Source organism: Schistocerca serialis, chromosome 2 (genome assembly GCF_023864345.2).
Source record: "Schistocerca serialis cubense isolate TAMUIC-IGC-003099 chromosome 2, iqSchSeri2.2, whole genome shotgun sequence".
NCBI classification, from domain to species: Eukaryota; Metazoa; Arthropoda; class Insecta; order Orthoptera; family Acrididae; genus Schistocerca; species Schistocerca serialis.
Window position 1 is genome coordinate 375,489,493 of NC_064639.1, and position 20,765 is coordinate 375,510,257.

General features: G+C 43.1%; 1 protein-coding gene and 1 pseudogene across 1 annotated transcript; one reads left to right on the forward strand and one right to left on the reverse strand.

Annotated features, from left to right (window-relative positions):
• Positions 1-1,773: 1,773 nt before the first annotated feature.
• LOC126457192 (activator of basal transcription 1-like) lies at positions 1,774-16,767 on the reverse strand. Its single transcript, XM_050093283.1, has 4 exons — positions 16,468-16,767; positions 16,214-16,391; positions 15,113-15,493; positions 1,774-2,403 (listed from the first exon to the last, which is right to left on the reverse strand). The coding sequence occupies exons 1-3, from the start codon at positions 16,679-16,681 to the stop codon at positions 15,136-15,138; spliced, it is 750 nt and encodes a 249-aa protein (XP_049949240.1). The 5' UTR covers positions 16,682-16,767; the 3' UTR covers positions 1,774-2,403; positions 15,113-15,135.
• Positions 4,365-4,482, forward strand: LOC126458833 (5S ribosomal RNA; annotated as a pseudogene).
• Positions 16,768-20,765: the final 3,998 nt, after the last annotated feature.

Consider the following 20,765-nt stretch of genomic DNA (forward strand, 5'->3'; position numbering starts at 1 on the left):
ATTAAAACAACACCTACGAGGAGGAAGGATGATTAGCAGATAACATCCTCTCAATGTTCACAAGGCTGGAGATAGACATCAGCCACAACTATTTCCAAGGGAACCAACCTGGCATGTGCCATAGTGATTTAGGGAAAGCTCAGAAATTTTATATCTGGATATACGTGTGGGGATCTGAACATCACTCATCCAGAATATAAATCCATTGTCTTAATCACTACACCACCTTGCTCGGTCTTACACAAAAAGTGAAAGTTCAAGATCTAGCGTGACTTTCTAAGCTTCAAGATTGTGCAATCCATCATTCACCAGTTGGTGAGTGACCGCCTGCCTTTTTTTGCATTAGTATTTATCCAGGAATTTCCAGTCTCATAAATATGTGAGTACTGAGAGGTATCACTCAACAGCTTTGATGAGAATAATATCTAACATCGATTTGTCGATCCTGCCTAGGAAAAAAATTTAATTTTCTTAAAAAGAAGCCTTTTTAGTTTTATTCTCCCATTCTGTTGTTTCCTAAGCTATAGGATGGTACTGTACTATCACTACCACAGGCTGACAGAATTGATGGCTACTACGAAGTTAAGACTGAGCTGACATTTCATGAATAACTGCAATACATTAGAGGTTTTTCCATCTGTCAGAAATTCCTGTTCATGAAATGTCTAAGCAGCTAATACCTCTGACATCATTAGGAGTAAGATATACAAAATAGTAGATTTGATGGATAAAAAGTAAGCAAGCATAAAAAGTATGGTTGTGGACACTACTGAAATTGTTTGGAAATGAGAAACCACAAGGATGGCAATTTTACAGAGAAATCCTTCATTTAAAACAAATGCAGACTGTACAAAAACGTTAGTTGGCTATGAAAAAGATACGATAGCAAAGGAGAGTGTGGGAATACGAGAAACTACATGCCATCAATGGGAATACATCACCAGCAGACAACCTTGAAAGGAAGCAGATAACTTTTATATAAGAAGATCAAGCCATGAATGGTTACTGAGGACAGATATGCATCAGTTTTAGGGAAATATCAGGTAAAAGAACAATTGGTATGAAGACTTAATCATCTATTTTTTCACTCTGCTACTGTGCAATAATTTTTCAAATTGCAACTTCTTTGGAGTAATTTTTATACTACATTTAAGAAGAGGTCTTACATTACCACAAAGTCACCAACTAAAAAACAGGAAGAAATTCATGAAATATTTGAAAGAAGCCTATCTCCAAGGATGGCATTTTAAATTTATAAGTCTGTATTGGCAAAACAACAAAACACTTCACAAAAAATTCATTCACTGCAGTTTTCTCTCACTAAAACATTCTGTCACTGATTTATGATAAAGGACTAACAGAGATATTTCTTTTAATATAGCAACTGACAACTAGTGGATTACCTCTGAAAAAAAAAAAAAAAAAAAAACTAACTTTAGCATGATGTTGCTAAGAGCAGTGTGGCCTTTATGCCTGCTAGATTTTACATTTGAGCGGAATGTTGCTAACTATATGATGCCAATACTGTAGAATTATTATACGAATGGTTATATTAGTTAATATCTTGCAGTATATCAACCATGAAGAATTCCACTAAAATCTTTCTTAGTATGGTAATGAGAGTTACTAACAATCTGCCAAAAATACATGCACCAACTATGGGCCTTTCTTGTCAAACACACTGACCTTATTGCAGGAATAATTTTATCGAGTTGCATTTTTAAATCTATTTACACAAAATCAGATCCTGTAGTATATGATACTACATAATGATTAATATTTAACACTATTATTTATTTATTAGTATTCTTATCCTTCATTACATTATTTGCAATGACAGTCATTCTTCAGTATTTCATTTACAAAGCAAATGTTGTAGTATATGTAGTCAGTGTTTACCCACTGAACTAACGCAAAGAGAAATGAACACTTCTGTACAGCAAAATACAAATTACCCCATGCAAGTATACTTCTCATCATTAATCAATGCAATAAAAAAGTCCTGCTCCACTTGACAGCAAGTTATTCACAGCACCTGACTTGTATGAAATTCTCTCACTGTTCTAATTGCGGAACATTTTCAGCAGAAACTCAGCAGTAAGCCATAAAATAATTATATAAAAGGCACACTTCACTTTCAGTAGTCTTCTTCCATCTATGAAGATGATGTAGACTTTTAAATATCTAAATTTCTACTGAAATATGATGCACATAGAATACGGAGAGATTTTATAAAGTAAATTTGTCAATTATTGCACATTTTATCAATGTAATTTGTAATTACAAATTAATTACTAGACTTTGGAACAGTGGGAAATACTGCCTCATACTTCTTGATAAAGGAGTGTGCCAATGAAATATAAATGGGATCCACTTCTTAGATCTTAATTTGTTTCTTGTAATCTGTGAACAAATACATAACTTAGATTTTCATGCGATGACAACAAAAAGTGACTAATGTAAGTATATATGATCACTATCTATTAGAAAGTAACATCTGGTAACCCAGGTGGTTCCAGACATTAGAATTTCCCCAAATGAAAGTGCCATCAACATTTGAGTCTTCTATTCTTAGGATCTGCGAAGGAAAACGCAGTTGTTTCCAAAATACTTCACAACATATTGGACAACAACTGAAATGGGAGAATTCCCCATAACCACAGGGTACAAAGTATGTTATCAATAGCTTCATAGACACTACTTCTGCAGGGCAAACATCTAGTTCCACTACAAATCGATTTTCTTTTTCCTTCTGGTATTTTGTACTCAGTACATTCAGTACTCAGATGATCAAATCTTGCAACTGGCCTAACTATTGGCATGGATCAAAACAAATAAATATCTTACTCAGGCCGAGTGATCTAGAAACTAAATTGCCAAGGTGCCGCTTCTCCCGCTATGCAGATGTACCATTTTCATGCTACCCATGAATATAAAAAATACCAATTTGGTTATCACATGAGGTGGATTTTTCATTCAAGGTTTGAACCATAAATGTCTTTATCAGCAGATAAATGTTTTTGCTTGGTCCAATGGCTATGAAAAATCAATAATAATGCCAAACAATATTTTTCTAACAAGGGAAACTCCCCAGCACACCCCCTTCAGATATAGTGGTAAGAGGGCTCTAAGGACAGCCCATCGCAAACTGAACACAGCTCAAGCATAAAAACAGGAAGATGGTGTACCGGACTGTGAAGAAAAAGCAAAATAGAAACAGCGAACGGCCTAAGAACAAGAAGTGTAATATGGAGCAGCCAGGAAGAAAAGTGGCGTCGTGTTAAGTGGTTAGGGTGTTGGACTGCCTGGCGGACATGCCATGTTCAAACCTTCTTTGTGCCAATACTCTCTCTTCCTTCCTCCCCCCTCCCGCTGTTCACTTTATTCAGGTTCAGGTGGTTTGGGGAAGGAGACCAAACAGCGAGGTCATCGGTCTCATCGGATTAGGGAAGGATGGGGAAGGAAGTCAGTCGTGCCCTTTCAAAGGAACCATCCCGGCATTTGCCTGGAGCGATTTAGGGAAATCACGGAAAACCTAAATCAGGATGGCCGGAGGCGGGATTGAACCGTCGTCCTCCCGAATGCGAGTCCAGTGTCTAACCACTGCGCCACCTCGCTCGGTCACTTTATTCAAATTTGTGTGTGTGTATCATGGTGTAACGCTCGTTCGCAGCAGAGATGCGTAAAGTAGGAACCTATAGTGACAGTTGATTCTGTACTATTGCTCTATTAACAGATTTCAAATCTAAACTGAAAACGTTTGATGACAAGGCAACAAAACAACTTAATCCTGTACCAGATGTCTGATGGGTCATACACAGCAATAGTGACAGTACATTTTTGAAGTTGTGTTTCATTTTGGAAGCACTGACTCTTGAGTTCCTGTGTTGTAACTTAGTTCACACCTGTTTATTTGTTTTCATTTCTGTGAGTTGTCTATGTGATACCTTGAATGCTCTCATTATTAATCACATTTATTTGTGACAGTAACGTATTCTTACCACATGGCTCATATTCTATAACCAACGTATAGCATGAGAACTGCCACGAATACAGAAAGAACAAACATTTCAACGACCAGATGGACAGTTTATAAAGTTGTGGGAAAAAAAGGTGAAATGAGATAATTTTGAACATGGTCCACTCACTTTGCAGCCCAACACCATGACCACTTTATTATACTTCTTGTTCTTGAACCATTCTGTTTCTATTTTCAAAGTTCAGTACACCTTTCTGTTTTCGTGCTTGATCTGTGTTCAGGTTTTGACTGGCTATCCATTGGGCCATCTTATCACTAAATCTTAGGGGTGTGCGATGGGGGAGTTTCCCTTGTAAGTTAACTAATACTCACTAAACTTGGTAATGCCAATGGCCTTACTGCAGTGGTAACACCGGTTCCTGTCAGATCACCGAAGTTAAGTGCTGTTGGGCTGGGCTAGCATTTGGATGGGTGACCATCTGGTCTACCGAGCACTGTTGACAAGCGAGGTGCACTCAGCCCTTGTGAGGCAAACTGAGGAGCATCTTGACTGAGAAGTAGTGGCTCCGGTCTCTTAAACTGACATACAGCTGGGAGAGCAGTGTGCTGACCACATGTCCCCCATATCCACATCCAGTGATGCCTGTGAGCTGAGGATGACACGACGGCCGGGCGGTACCGTTGGGCCTTCCAAGGCCTGTTCGGACAGCGTTTAGTTTAAACTTGGAAATAAAACTTCAATGTGTAATCAAGAACTAATATTGAAATGAAAATCATTAAACCAAATAGGAAGTTCTATAAATGATAAACATACTGCTAGGAATCAACATGTATTTTATTTACAATGTAGGAAAAGATAGATTGCTACTTACTGTACAGATGACACATTAACTCGCAGACAGGCACAATTTAAAGACTCTTGCATGCAAGCTTTTGGCCACAGCCTTCATCCGAAAAAGAAAGAGAAATACATACCAGTCATTCACACAAAGAAGCACACCTCAGGTACACATGACAGCAAACTCCAGCTGCTTGGATCACAACAGGCTCTGGTCTGAGCTGCCAGAGTTGGTGGTTGTGTATGCGTGAGATGTGCTTGCTTCTCTGAATGGTGTGTTTTCCCCTTTCTTTTTCTGACGAAGCCTGTGCCTGAAAGCTTACATGTAAGTGTCTTAATTGTGCCAGTCAGCAACTGAATGTATGATCTTTACAGTTAGCAGCAAGCTATATTTTCCCACGCTGTTGGTATTCCAATCTGGAATTTCTGTTTGATGTATTTTATTTGTTATTCTTTTTAACTTATATTCAGGCAACATTTTCCAGAAGTGGACAATGGACATTAATCAAGACAATCAAATGAATTAATGCCACAATACTGACTTCACTGTCATACTTCCTGAAAGCAAAGGTTTCTAATCCCTCACAGATTATGTGCTCAAAACAGGTATTAATTTTAAAAAATTAATATGTACAAAGAGAGCAACAGGCTGGAAGTTCAAATCACCTGTACGCAATCAAAACCTACAATATAATACACTATGGTACAGTCTAGTACAATACAACACCCAACCCGAACTTTAAGGCCACACTCTTTCTTACCAAGTTGTCTACACTTACATCCACAACAACTGAGCAACTAGATCTGCTAACTTCTTACAATTTTTTTTAATCTTATGTCCATCGATAATATCACATGTTTAGCTCTACTCTCTCTTGCCTCTTTGAATGTTGCACACATTCTTCTTATCTACATAATACCCAGCATACCACTGCAAAATGCAGCATCATATATTACAGTTTCTTTCAATTCCAATCATATTTGGAGTGTGAGAATAATGACTGCTTGAATGCCCCTGTGCATGCTGGAATTAGATTAACTTTCTCTTCATGGCAGGGGGCTGAAGACTATCTCTAGATTCTTCACCCAAGTTCTTGAACTTTTGTAAGTGAACTTTCATGGAGTAATTTATCTACAAGTGTCTGCCAATACAGATTTTTCAAAATTTCCCTTATGATTTCCCACGAGTCAAATGAACCTGTGACCATTTGGACAGCCCTTCTTTGTACACATTCATTCAGCATTGCTGGTTGATCTATTTGGCAATTTTTCCTTCATGTGAAGCCACAGTTATATAAAACTCACAGAAAGATATAAATGCCATCTGACTGTATGATATGCTTTATAACATGATCTAGAATTCAGCCTTATGCCATTTTCAAATATTACAAATGTCAAAAATCATCTGACTTGGGTGGAACACAAGTTAACATTAAGATATATATATTTGACACAATTAAAATACAGAAAGTCAGATGTTGCTATTAATATTGCCGGCCACATTATTAACATATAACATGAACAACAAGCATGCCTAAAATTACTTCTATTTCTCTCGGTGACTCTCCGTCTGAGATTACATGCTGGGCCCTCCCTACCAGTAAAGCCTCAATCCACTCACAAAGTTAGATTGATATCCCACATGATTGCACTTTCAGCAGTAAGTGCATGTCTTATACTGTGTCAAATGCTTTTCGGAAGCCAAGAAAACCTGCACCTACACAACTGCCTTGGTCCACAACTTTCAAGGTGTTACATGAGAAAAGCGAAAGTAGAGTTTCACATGATTGGTGTTTTTTGAATACATGCTGGTTAACAAACAGGTGGTCGTTCTATAGAGGTACCTCATTATGTTCAAATTGATAATGTGTTCTAGGATTCTACAAAATGTACATGCCAACTGAACTATAGTCTCTTAGATCACTTTTGTTAGCCTTCTTGTACATGGGTTGGACTGGAGCTTTTTTTCCAACCATTGGGCACAGGTTTTTCATCACGGGATGTATGCCATATTATGGTTGAAATGGGAGCTAATTAAGCTGCAAATATTGTATAGAATCTGATAGGGCTCCCACTGGGTCCTGGGCCCTGTTTAATTTTAGTTATTTTAGATGTTTCTCAATGCCAAGAGACACACACACACACACACACACACACACACACACACACAGACAGACAGAAATGAAAGATTGTGTGTTATTATTGGCTGGGAGAACCCATCTGGGGTAGTTTGGCCACTGGGTGAAAGTCTTTCTACTTAATGCAACTTTGGTGACTTGCACCTTGATCATGATGATGAGATGAAAAGATCAGGATAGCATAAACACCCAGTCTCTCAATGAAGCAATCTCGAACCTGGCTACGAATTAAACATGGGACCCTGCTATCTAGAGGCAGTGATGCTAAGCATTAGATCATGAGCTTTGCAAGGACAGGGACGGAAGGACAGGGACGGAAGGACAGGGACGGAAGGACAGGGACGGAAGGACAGGGACGGACACACGTGTTTTTTCATGTTTTGAGGAAGAGAGAGAGAGAGAGAGAGAGAGAGAGAGAGAGAGAGAGAGAGAGAGAGAGAGAGAGAGATATTCACAGTACTGTGATTTATATAATGAATTTTGGTTTTACTCTTTAACAGATTCATGGTTTACAATACATCAATGTTTTGGACAATGTAACTTCAGGCCAGCTCACCCAAACATGTCATCAAGACTGTGCAATTATATGAATAAAACAGAAACTTATGTACTGTCAGACCTGTTATATGAAATAGACAGTGTAACAAGTTGCAATAACTTCAAACGTTGCAAATGTGGTCATGTCAAGGCTTTGGTAGCTCAGTTGGTAGAGCACTTGCACATGAAAGGCAAAGGTCCTGAGTTCGAGCCTCAATACAGCACACAGTTTTAATCTGCCAGGAAGTTTCATATCAGTGCACACTCCACTGTAGAGTGAAAATTTCATTCTAGAAACAACCCCCAGGCTGTGTCTCTGCAGTATCCTGAGTCCGGCAACCGAAGATGAAGTTGCAGGGCAGCCAAAGAAGGACATAGCGAAGAATATGGGCCATGTCAACCGGGCGCCGCACCGACACTGAGGTGGGTCTTCATGGTGCACGAGGTAGCCATGGGTCAGTCAAGCATGGCCAATACGGAGCCGGCAGAGAACCACAGAGTCCCTGCGAGAGGCCCTCATCGAGGACTTACAAATTCGCGGTCCCCTAAATGGTTCGCAGTTTGTTGTGCGTACTGAGATTTCGCCATTCTGTCTCCCAAAGCTGAAAAACCTTGCGGCGTAATAACGAACGCAGGTCAGTTGCGGGGATGCCCATCTCCAGAAGTGGTTTCTGTGTAGCCTGTTCGGCCATCCTGTCAGCAAGTTCATTTCCTGGAATTCCGACATGACCAGGGGTCCAGATGACCACCACTGCTGGACCATTCCAGGGCATAGATGGACTCATGGATGGATGTTACCAAAGGATGACGAGGGTAGCACTGGTCAAAAGTTTTCAGGCTGCTCAAGGAGTCAGTACATAAAAGAAAAGACTCCCCAGGGCATAAATGAAGATACTGAAGTGCACAAGAAATGGCCACCAGCTCTGCTGTGAATACACTGCAGCCGTCAGGTAAGGAATGCTGTTCAGTATGGGTGCCGTGCACGTAGGGAAAGCCAATGCGACCATCAGCCATCAAGCCGTCGCTGTAAGCCTCTTCAGAGCCCCAGAATACGTCAAGAATTGAGAGGAAGTGACAGCAGAAAGCCGCAGGATTAATGGAGTCCTTAAGACCATGTGGAAGGTCCAGAAGAAGCTGCGGGCAAGGCGTACACTATGGAGGCGTACGTGAACGGACCACAAGTAAAGGTAGTGAAGGGAAGGACTCCAGTTCAGAGAGAAGGGACCACACACAAACCACAATCGTTAGCCCCGACCTGGGCCACTGAGGTGGGAGATTGACTGCTGTGGGCGGGAAAAGGAGACAGCAATTCAGATGCTCAGAGGAATGTGTGCTGTGTAACTGGCGAGCAGTTGTGCATGTCTGATCTGCAATGGAGGGACACCAGCCTCCACCAGTACGCTGGTCACTGGACTCGCCCTAAAAGCTCCTGTTGCTAATCGAACCCCACAGTGGTGCACAAGGTCGAGTAAATGCACTGCTGAAGGCGCTGCCGAACCATAAACCACACTCCCATAGTCAATTCGGGATTGGACAAGGGCTCTGCAGCAGTGTAGAGCGATCTGCACCCCAAATGGTGTTGCTCAGGCAATGGAGGGCATTGAGGTGCTGACAGCACTTCTGCTTAAGCTGACGAAGATAAGGGAGCCAAGTCAATCGAGCATCGAAAACCAGCCCTAGGAATCGATATGTCTCCACTACAGCGAGTGGATCATCATTAAGGTAATGTGCTGGTTCTGGATGAACAGTACGACGCCAACAGAAGTGCATGAACGCAACTTTGCAGCTGAAAACTGGAAGCCGTGGGCTAGAGCCCATGACTGTGCCTTGTGGATGGCTCCCTGTAGGCACCGCGCAGCAACAACAGTACTGGAGCAGAAGTATGAAATGCAGAAGTCATCTGCATACAGAGAAGGTGAGACGGAGGGTTCGACAGCTGCTGCTAGACCGTTAATGTCCACTAAAAATAGAGTGACACTTAATACAGAACTCTGCAGGACTCCGTTCTCCTGGATATGGATGGAACTATTGGAGGCACCAACTTGGAAATGGAAAGCACAGAGTGACAGGAACTCTTGGATAAAACTCAGGAGCTGGCCCCGGAGACCCCACTCATACAATGTGGCGAGGATATGATTTCGCCAGGTCGTGTCATATGCTTTACGTAAGTCAAAAAAGATGGCAACCAGGTGTTGCCGACTGGAAAGGGCTGTTCGGATGGCACACTCGAGGGACACAAGATTATCAGTAGTAGGGTGACCCTGGCGGAAGCCGCCCTGACATGATGCCAACAGGCCACGTGACTCCAGGACCCAACCCAACTGCTGACATACTATATGTTCCAGCAGCTTACAGAGAACGTTGGTGAGGCTGATGGGCTGATAGTTATCCACATCAAGTGGGTTTTTACCGGGTTTGAGCACCGGAATGATGGTGCTCTCCCGTCATTGCGATGGAAAGACACTATCGCATCAGATCCGGTTGAAGATAATGAGAAGATGTTGCTTGCAGTCACATAAGAGGTGTTTAATCATCTGACTGTGGATCCAATACGGCCCAGGAGCAGTGTCGGGGCAATGTGCAAGGGCACTGAGGAGCTCCCACTATGTAAATGGGGCATTACAGGATTCGCTGTGGCGTGTAATGAACGAGAGGATTTTTCCTTCCAGCCGCCGTTTGAGAGTGTGAAAGGCTGGGGTATAATTCTCCAATGCAGAGGCTCGAGCATAGTGCTCAGCAAAGTGCTCAGCAATCGCGTTGCGTCGGTAGATAACACGCCATTTATGTTAACACCGAGAACATCTGTTGGGGTCTAGTACCCAAAAACACGTTTGATCTTTGCCCAGACTTGGGAATGTGACGTATGGCACCCAATCAATGGTTGAGACGTATCTCCCCCAACACTCAGCCTGCATCCGTCGTTTGATAATGTAGCGACCACAGGCACAGAGCCGTTTAAAGGCTATGAGGTGCTCCAGGGAAGGGTGCCGCTTATGCCGCTGTAGAGCTCGCCGATGCCCCTTAATTGCTTCAGCAACTTCCGGCGACCACCAAGGGACTGCATGACGCCTTGGGCACCCTAAAGAGCAAGGGATCGCATTTTCTGTCACGGAAACAATTGTTGTAGTCATCTGCTCAACCATCACAACAATGTTACCGTATAGGGGAGATTCAACGGTGACAGCAGAGGTGTAAGTTTCCCAGTCCGCCTTGTTTAAAGCCCATCTGGGCAGATGTCCTTGGACCTGACGCTGGGGCAGTGACAGGAAGATGGAGAAGTGGTCACTACCACATAGGTCATCATGTTCTCTCCAGTGGATAAATGGGAGAAGTCCTGGGCTGCAAACTGATAAATCAATGGCCCAGTAACTACCATGAGCCACACTGAAATGTGTGGCAGCCCCAGTATTTAAGAGGCAGAGGTTGAACTGAGACAGTAAAGTTTCGACATCTCTGCCACAGCCAGTAAGCATGGTACCACCCCACAAGGGGTTACGGGCATTAATTCTCCCGTAAGCAGGAAAGGTTTTGGGAGTTGATCAATCAGTGCAGCTAATACATTCAGGGGTACTGCACCATCTGGAGGAAGATATACACTGCAGACAGTTATTTCCTGCGTTGCCCTTATTCTGACAGCCACAGCTTCAAAAGGGGTTTGAAGGAGCACATGTTCACTACAGACTAAGTTTAGGACATGAACGCAAACTACACCTGACACACTATTATAGTCGCTACTGTTCCTAAAATATCCCTTATAGCCGCAGAGGGCAGGGGTCCGCATTGCCGGGAACCAGGTTTCCTGGAGGGCAATGCAGAAAGCAGGTGTATAGCTTAACAGTTGCTGTAGCTCAGCCAGGTGGTGGAAAAAACCGCCACCATTCCACTAGAGGATGACGTGTGAGACTAGGAAGGCATGGAACATTCAATTGGGCAGTTAATGCCTCAGAGTCACCTACTGCCACTGTCTGATTACTTGAGCAGTCCATATCAATTGTGTCTGAGGGTTTGGTGAGATCTAGGTAATCAGCAGGTGCCAAAATCTCCACCCCATCCTCAGACACAGAGCTTGTAGGTAGTGGTGGTGTGGGTGCCAATGCAATTTCCTTGGTCTTAGGGGTTTTCTTTTTGAATTTCTCTCACTGCTCCTTGGGTTTCCCTGGCTGGTAGGACTTCACTGGCTCAGTCTCCAGTACTGAGGATGTGTGTGAAGCCCTACAACCAGCTGCTTTTGGGCTATTCGGCCATTGGCAGGTGTCATCTTTCCCACTAGCAGAAACCTGGGAAGGGAGTGACCCAAGGGACCCGTTCCTAGTGAGAGAAGCCGAATAAGACTTACGCTTCTCCGGCTTAGAAGTGGGGACAGACGTCCCTGATGGTGGGGGAGGGGGGGGAGGGGGGGGCATGTTGCTCTTGAAGTAGGTGGTGCAGGAGCAAAAGGGAAGGAAGTGCTCCCCACCATCAAGGGGCAGGTGTAGTCTTCCAGCTCTGAAAGGTGACTCGGGTTGATGGAGCTGATGGTGACAGAATTGTTGTAGCGGCGGCGTAAGACGATGTCATATGCACAGGATGCAGATGTTCAAATTTTCTCTTAGCCTCAGTGTAGGTCAATCGGTCCAGAGTCTTTTACTCCAATATTTTCCTTTCTTCCTGGAGAATCCTGCAGTCTGACAAGCAAGGCAAATGGTGCTCTCCGCAGTTGACACAGATGGGAGGTGGGGCACGCAGAGCATTGGGATGTGATGGGCTTCCACAACCTTGGTATGTGACGCTGGAAATACAGTGGAGAGACATATGGCGGAACTTCCAGCACTTAAAGCACCGCATCAGGGGAGGGATATAGGGCTTTACATCACAGCGGTAGCCCATCACCTTGACCTTCTCAGGCAATGTATCACCCTCAAAGGCCAAGATGAAGGCACCGGTCGCAACCTGATTATCCCACAGACACTGGTGGACACGCCGAATGAAATGTACACCTCACTGCTCTAAATTGGTGCGCAGCTCATTGTCAAACTGCAGCAGAAGGTCCCTGTGAAATATGATAGCCTGGACCAAATTTAAGCTCTTATGGGGCATGATGGTTACAGAAACATCCCCCAGTTTGTCACAAGCGAGTAACTCTTGTGACTGGACAGAGGATGCTGTTTTGATCAAGACTGACCCAGTTCTCATTTTGGACAAGCCCTCCACCTCCTCAAACTTGTCCACTAAATGCTCAACAAAAAACTGAGGCTTCATCATCATGAAAGATTCCCCATCAGCTCTCGAACATACGAGGTACCGGGCTGGATAAGATCCATTGCCATCTTTACCCTGAAGTTCCTCCCATGGTGCAGCCATGGAGGGGAACGATTTGGGGTCGTACTTCTGTGCACTGAATTGAGCTCATGATCGCTTAGAAACTGCTGGTGTTTCACCACCAGCAAGAGATGATGGACTACACTTCATCGCATGGCGTCTGCCCTGATGCCACCCACTCTGACCACGGGCCCTCCCCACAGGCGCCACCCAGCCGCAGCAAAGGCCACCTGGCAGAATGGCCATTCCCAGGAGTCCTTATGCCCCAGGGGGATGGGCATCTACCCCTTGGCATACGTGGGGAGTAAACGGCACAGGCATCAACAGAGTGATCCCTGTGTGGTCAGGGGGCTGCAATCAACAGGGTACATGGGCCCCACCACAATGGACTGGCTACCGTGCTAGATATCAAGTGCAAAGAAGTCCATGGTCGTTGTCGACGCAGAAAGCAACACTACATAGTGCATGGTGGAAAACGCACCCAGGAAGGTGGTCCTCAGCTAAGAGATGGAGAATGGGCAGGACTGCAATGCGATGATGAGAAAGTGGGCTAAAGATCTCAATGCACGATGGACACGATGCACTATGTAAGGCACCTTTCCCCAATTGGCTCACTCTTCAGGAAAATTTTGAAGAATGGAAGTCAAACCCTACAAGTGACCATCACATAAAGGCCATAACGCGTGAGTCTCCTTTTAGTCGCCTCTTACGACAGGTAGGAATACCTCGGGTATATTCTAACGCCCGGACCACAGGGGGAAGTTTGTATATTATGCGAGAAGCAAAATACAACTCTGAGTGATTCAGGGAGGATGCTTCCAATTTTCCAGCACTATGATAGGAACCTCTGGAGAGTTTTGGTGATACATGGTGCCAAAGAGATGCTCTTTCAAAGCTAGTTTATAGGTGTGGGTGGAGAATTAGGGGCATGTGTGGCAAGAACTGTCCAACAAAATCATCGAACACATCATATTCTAGTCCCATCACAGGCATATCCTACCCCGTAAGAAGCAGCACTAGCCATGAGAGCAATCATGACATATACCAATTCTGCTCCAATCTTTGCACATCCTTTTACGTGGACATGGCAATCAATCAGTTGTCTACCTCGAGAAATGGCATTGGCCATAACATGGCCTACGAGCATAGCTCACTACCCATAGGCAGAACACCTTGCTTAGTACAACAAATTCGACTCTAAAGACACAGTTCTCTTTCCTCGGTTCTCTGTCTTCAACCCCCACTCCCCCCATTCAAACATACTCCTGCACCACACAAAGAAAGCTGAGAGTTATTTTCAATGTTGTTTATGTGTCAATTGGTCATTCAGCTACAGAGTGAGTGGCAACCTCTACTCAGAACTTTATTTGTTTTCTACACATGACTGCCCCATATCATAGTAATTCATTATTTCTCTCATTCTGTACAGTGTGTAGAGCTGCTGAAGCCAAGGAGCTGGCTAGTTCATGTGTCATGGACATAATTGGTTCATGTAATTACCATTGTTAAGGATCCCCAGTCTATTAATGACAATATATTTGAAACCGTATCCTTCAGGAAGCAAACTTAAATGGCCAACCTCTTTAGAAATTGATGACATAGATATTTTGCATGCAAGCCTTACAAAAGACTAATAAAACCGATGAAAACTTTTTATAATAACCTACATCATTTAAATGGCTCCTGTCACACTCAACAAATCTGTTGACATCAAAAATCAAGGGTTGGGTGGAGTGATCTAGAAGATGCTTAAAGAAGTGTTTTACAGTTAACATTGTTTTGTTGTGGGTGAATGCCAACTTCATAACTGCCAACACAAAATCAGTATCCTCATTAGATTCTAACAGGATGTTACCACATTTCTCACTGTGTAAGCATTACTTTCATAAACTATCTGACTTGCCATAGAAAAAAATCAACTTTAAGGGAAAATAAAAATAACTGCAACTAACAACCTTCCCTATACTTACGGAGATGATTTAAACACATAAGTTATTAGCAAATGACCAACTGTTCCTTCTCAGGACACTAAATTGACATAATTACTGAAGAAGTAAATGATAGTACATCTGTTATTAGCTGTGTGAAGTTGACTACCTAATGATCCACTTGTGAAAATAAAAATCATGAACAGAAGCCAAGGAACTGCACACACAAACTAAGTTGATACTTGGCACAGTGGCTGATGGGAACAACCATATATGGAAAATGTCTTTGTGGTCACCCCTAATTGCATGATGTGTCAACTTAGTTCAGGCAAACATATTGCTCAATAAATTACAAAAAAATTCAAGTCCCTACACTTTAAGAGTAACCACTTACTTTAAAAAAATGGGAGACACTTTTTATGATCCACTATTGAACAGATTCTTGAGGAAGGCAGTTCTAGTTTGCAAATCTCCTACATAATTATTGTTATTCTTGCCACCAGGAATGCCATCATTAGAAGATGTTTTGCATTTATTCACTTGAATTTCACTGTCAGTTTTCCGCTGATGATAATCAATGTCTTGTTTGCCGAGTGTATCATTCATCACTTTTAAACCAGTAACACCTTTGTGTCTGCGAAGTTTTTCACTCCTGTCAATATTCTGAGAGAAGTAATTAGCTTCTCGTTTTGCCTGGGATATTTCTGCTCTCAAACGTTGTTTACGGACAGCTCTTTCATAAGCTAATCTTTCACTGAGATGAACCCATTTGAACCTGCAAAAAAAAAAAAATATTATCTAAATATAGATGCAACATGTATATTTTATTGGCGGCAATACATTTAGTACTTGCACTGTTTTCCATACAGCTGTGATGGAAAACAGTTCTCTGATGTACATCAGGTCTTGAATACAAATTTGAAACCACAATGGTGGCAAAATGCAACTTCTATGAAATCTGTCACATGGGATTGAGTGGTTAAAGACTTGTTTCAGTTCTGCATGAATCATTAAAACAGTAACCTCCCAACTTATCAACAAAATTGGCCTGTTACATCACAAGATAAAATGGTTACTTTCTAAAAATAATACTAAAGCAGTCTAGGCGAACAACAATATCTGTTTTACAACAAGTGACTGCTATTTTCTACGAAGTCATTATGTCAAATTTTGTTTGCATGTTTGCAAAATTAGTACAGCACGTCATTGCGAGTGTATTTTTGCAATGTGAAGCAGTAAGTACGTTCTGTGATACACGCAGTTTGTTTATACAAAACATGGCAAAATGTGCAACGACACTTTCTGGTCGGGTTTATTTTTAGTCGAGCTCCAATCCTTCGCACATCAAGATAGTAGTAGGGTGTTCTGACTAAGAAGTTTGCAAGTACAATATATTTGTATGTAAGGTTTTTACACTTACAGACATTTAGTGCGCTGTACTTCGATTTAAGCCATAAAAATCACTAGGTAGATAACAAGACAAAACATAAATTACCTTGGCAGATATTTTATGCACCAAATATGGTCATAAAATTTGCTTTTCTTTCTTCCGCCTATCTGCGTGTTGTTTAAGGTCTGCGCAACGAATTTGGCCACTTTTTTTCTTTTGAATTCAACCCAGCCTTCTGTGAAATGTTTGGCTGGCTTTCTCTTTTTGTTGCCGACTTCCCTACCTGAAAAGGAAAAGGACAAACCCTAATCTAGAGTTCGAATACTACAGAAAGGTATGTATATTGTGCTGTGTATTACCTATATCTGGTGGTTGTAAATAAACTCTTCCTAACTCGCCAAACTGCCCAAAAATCTCTCTCACTTTGGTGACGTTCATATACGGTGGAATTGTAGATAAATATATTATTCCACGTTTCGCCTTGCTGGTTTCCCTTTGCACTCGGTGTTTGTCTGTACTTAAACTTTCATCGTCGACAACCGATCCATCACTTACGCTGCCTGAGAAAGACATTATTCTTATGACAACTTCTTTCGTAGGAAGTACGATACATAAACACTACACACAACAACTGTACCACGTGCTATCCAAAGTTATTGTACCGATAAGATAGAGCTGAGATGGAATAATCAAAGTCTTACAACATAGATTGTGGTCGATACCGAGAGCGAACGGATGCCGAAATAGCGCTCAACAGACACAAGAACTTCAAGCCAATCGGAGACATCAATCGCTCCATATTTCAGGAATATTTCTTAATGCTGTAGGGGTGCTGCTGACGGCGTGTACCGTATGTAAGACGTAGGGAACCTTTCTACACTATTTTTCGTATTTTGATTCTCTAAAGGCCCGTCCACACGCAACGATCTGTCTGCGCAAATGTCTGTGCACATCACATCTGCGCAGACAGATCGGTGCGTGTAGACAGAAGATTTGCACCAACCTGAGGTGTGTGCAAACCTGGAAGTTGGAGTTGGAGGTTTGAGCGAAACCTCTCAAATCTGTGGGTTCAAACCACATCTGCGCAGACAAGTAGGAGCGTGTGGACAGGAGATCGCCGCAAATCTGGCGCCAAACAGCTGTTTGCTCATTCTAGTGTTTGTATTTGTGCGCACAGGGCATTAAAATGGCTGATACTCGCCAGTGTTCTCGAGAGTTTGTAAGTGAATTCATTGAAATATATAGAAACCACACATGTTTGTGGAGGATTAAAACTAAAGAATATAGTGACTGAGACAAAAAAAGCAGCATACAATGCTCTAATTGAAAAATAGCGGGCAGTTGACGCCTCGGCAAACAGAGAAACAGTAAAAAAAAATTTGTTGCGAACAGTTTACCGAAAAGAGTTATCCAAAGTTCAGAAATCTAGAAGATCTAGTGTAGGAGTTTTGTATCCTGGAACAAAAGTTTGTAACAGGTTGCTTCGACACAGTAGCGAAATGAAAATACCTACTCAGAAACAAAGTAAACCATAGCTCATTGGCCATGTAGGTATATAATTTCTAATAATATAGGCCTACTGTGTTTCAAACACGTCTACAGCACCAAAAATATTGTCTGTAACTTGACAAACTTAATTTACTTGACTTGCCTTCATGAACTCATCCTTCCGGACAGCGTAAATAGCTTCACATGTGTTGGGTATTATTTCACTCAAAGCTTGTTTCGATATTACCAGTTGAAAATTCCAAACCCTTGTAGCTCCTTCCTGTTGCTAGGAATCTTAATGTTACTGCCAGCCGTTCATGAGGAGAAATTGCCCTTCTCATACAAGTATTTTTTCTCATAATATGAGGGGTTACAAGCTTTAAGAGATAATTATAAGTTTCGACATCCATCCGCAAATAATTTCGCCAGTCGTTAGGTTCGCCCTGCAACTCGCGCAGTAAATGTACGAGAGAAAACTGCTTTCGCTTTAGCAGCCACTGTCTCTACCATTTTGACCGCTTTCTCTGTTTCCTGCGGTTGGTCTGAATGTTTTTTGCAACACAAGTTGCGAACACAGACCACAACAGAACTTCCTCCATTTCTATATTTCAAAATAACTGAATAAAATTTTTGACGTTTACGGGGAGCGTTGTCGCTTGCCACTGATATTTCTGTTCTACACCGACAGATGGCGGGCGAGTAGTAGATTGGGGTTTGTGTCATGTGAACACACCACATTTGCAGCGATCTTTTGCATGTACAGACATCTGCGCCGTTGTCTGCGCAGATAGATCGTTGCGTGTGGACCGGGCTTAAGGTAGCACCATAGTGAGACATAAAGGGAACGTTTCCCCCACATTATAAGGTAAAATAAATAAAAAGTAAGTGCAAGATCACCCAGCATTTCTGTAAAACTCGCAAGCCAAGTGACTGGCTTGTTCCAAATCTAGCATTATATTTCCAAAGCCCTTCCTTTATCAAATTGACATATGTGAATTATGGCAAGCAAAATCAGATGATCTTCTGAGGATTGTGAGACCATATGTTAGTTTACACCTGTTCAGTAAGTGCAGTACACAACACTGTGAGCAGGGGTTGTGGTACATTTATCAGTTGTAGGCTGTTTTGAGGTGTGTAAAGTATTAGTCATGAGCAGCCATATGGCGGAGAAGTTGAGTTAGAGCCAGAGGGATTATGATAATGTTATTAGCAGTAGCCAGGCCAGTCACATGGCTGCTATAAACATCTGGACACACAGCCATGACTGGCCAGCCATCGTCCGCCAAAGCCAGACACGTGTGGCCACACACAATGCTTGCCTCATAACATTACCGGACCCCAACATCAACCAACCGGTTTGCTTTGATTCAGACGACAACAGAAACGCATTTCTCTGTGTACACACCAGATGACAGCAGCAACATATCACTCCGTGTACATGCCAGATCGCATCAGCAGTACATTGCTCTGTGTACATGCCAGACTCCAGCAGGCCACACAAGAGACACCAGCGTTGCCCATTAGGAGCGTGTGCATCCAATCTATGCACTAAAATTTATACACATGTCATGTGTCCACATGTCACATAACACCTCCCGGGAATCCTTGCACTCTGTTATTTAAGATGCTGCGCAACCACTACACAACATCACTCACTCACGCTCTGGAATCAGCAGCGAATGTTTCCTGCATCTAATGTGTCGATAGTATTCTTCAGCAGCTCTCAGTGCCACCAAGACACCCAGTCAGTTGTTACCCCAGTGCAGCTAAGCACTGCAACCAAGATAAAGACCAGTTTACACATGATCGAGATAGACACCAACTCTGGATACTGGCCGCACCATCGCCTGGGGCACTGATTGGACACTGATCAGGGACACAAAGTTGGACGACAGATAGAGACTTGGTGGGGAAACAAGCGCTGTATCATTTGAAAGATACAGAGGCAAGCGAGTGTGCTGTGACTTACTCCAGTTCGCTGCAACTAGCGGCACGTGCCTGTGTGTAGTATAAAAAGTATTGCACGATAATCTAAGGATGAAGTATCACTAGGCATTTCATCGCCAACGACACCCTAAGACCGGAGCAATTCGGCTTTAGGAATCACCACTCGACAACACAACAACTCCTCCACGTAGTCGAACATATAACACACGGCTACAACATAAACAAAGCCACAGGGGCCGTGTTCCTAGACATCGAAAAGGCTTTCGATCGTCTCTGGCACAACGGACTCATACGCAAACTAAGCGAAGCTGGTTTCCCGGATGGACTCTTACGTCTCATACACTCATATCTCACGAACAGATGTTTCAACACTAACGTGCAGGATAAACAATCAACACAACACGGTATCCAAGCTGGAGTACCCCAAGGAAGCATCCTAGGGCCCATCTTATTTAACCTGTACCTTAATGACTTCCCAGCGACACGAAACACGACGTTAGCAGTCTACGCGGATGACACAGCCATCCTCGCGCAAGACTGGAAACCGTCGAACGTCAACTCACGAATACAGACAGCACTCAGAACAGCTGAGCCTTGGCTGGAGCGATGGCGTATTAAAGTAAACGTCGACAAGTGCGAAGCAGTTCTGTTCACACGCAGACCGAAACTACTGGGCAAACACCAATACTGTAGACCGATAACACAACATACACGCCCAATACGTTTCCGAGAGAAAGTCAGATACCTTGGTGTCTGGCTGGACCGGAAACTTACATGGGGGGACCACATCGAATACGTTGCCAACTGAGCGCACGCGAGGCTCAAACAGCTCTACCCAATGCTCAACAGGGAAAGCACACTGAATAGGAGGGTGTCGAGGTCCTTATACATGACACTGATTAGGCCTCTGATGACGTACGCAGTTCCCGTCTGGGGATATGCAGCTCCCACACGACTGCGCCGCCTGCAGATCATACAGAACAAGGTGCTACGAATCATCAGCAATGCTCCATGCTACAAACGCACCGTGGATCTTCACCATGAATACCGCCTTGATACCCTCAAGGAAGTATTCAAGAAACACGCCACACGACTATACAGGAACTCGAGACACTCGAACAATCCTTTCATCCTCACTCTGGGAAACTACGATCACAACCACAGGTGGAAACAAAAGCGGCCAAAGACACTGCTAGCTAGGGCATAACCACCTATGGTAAAC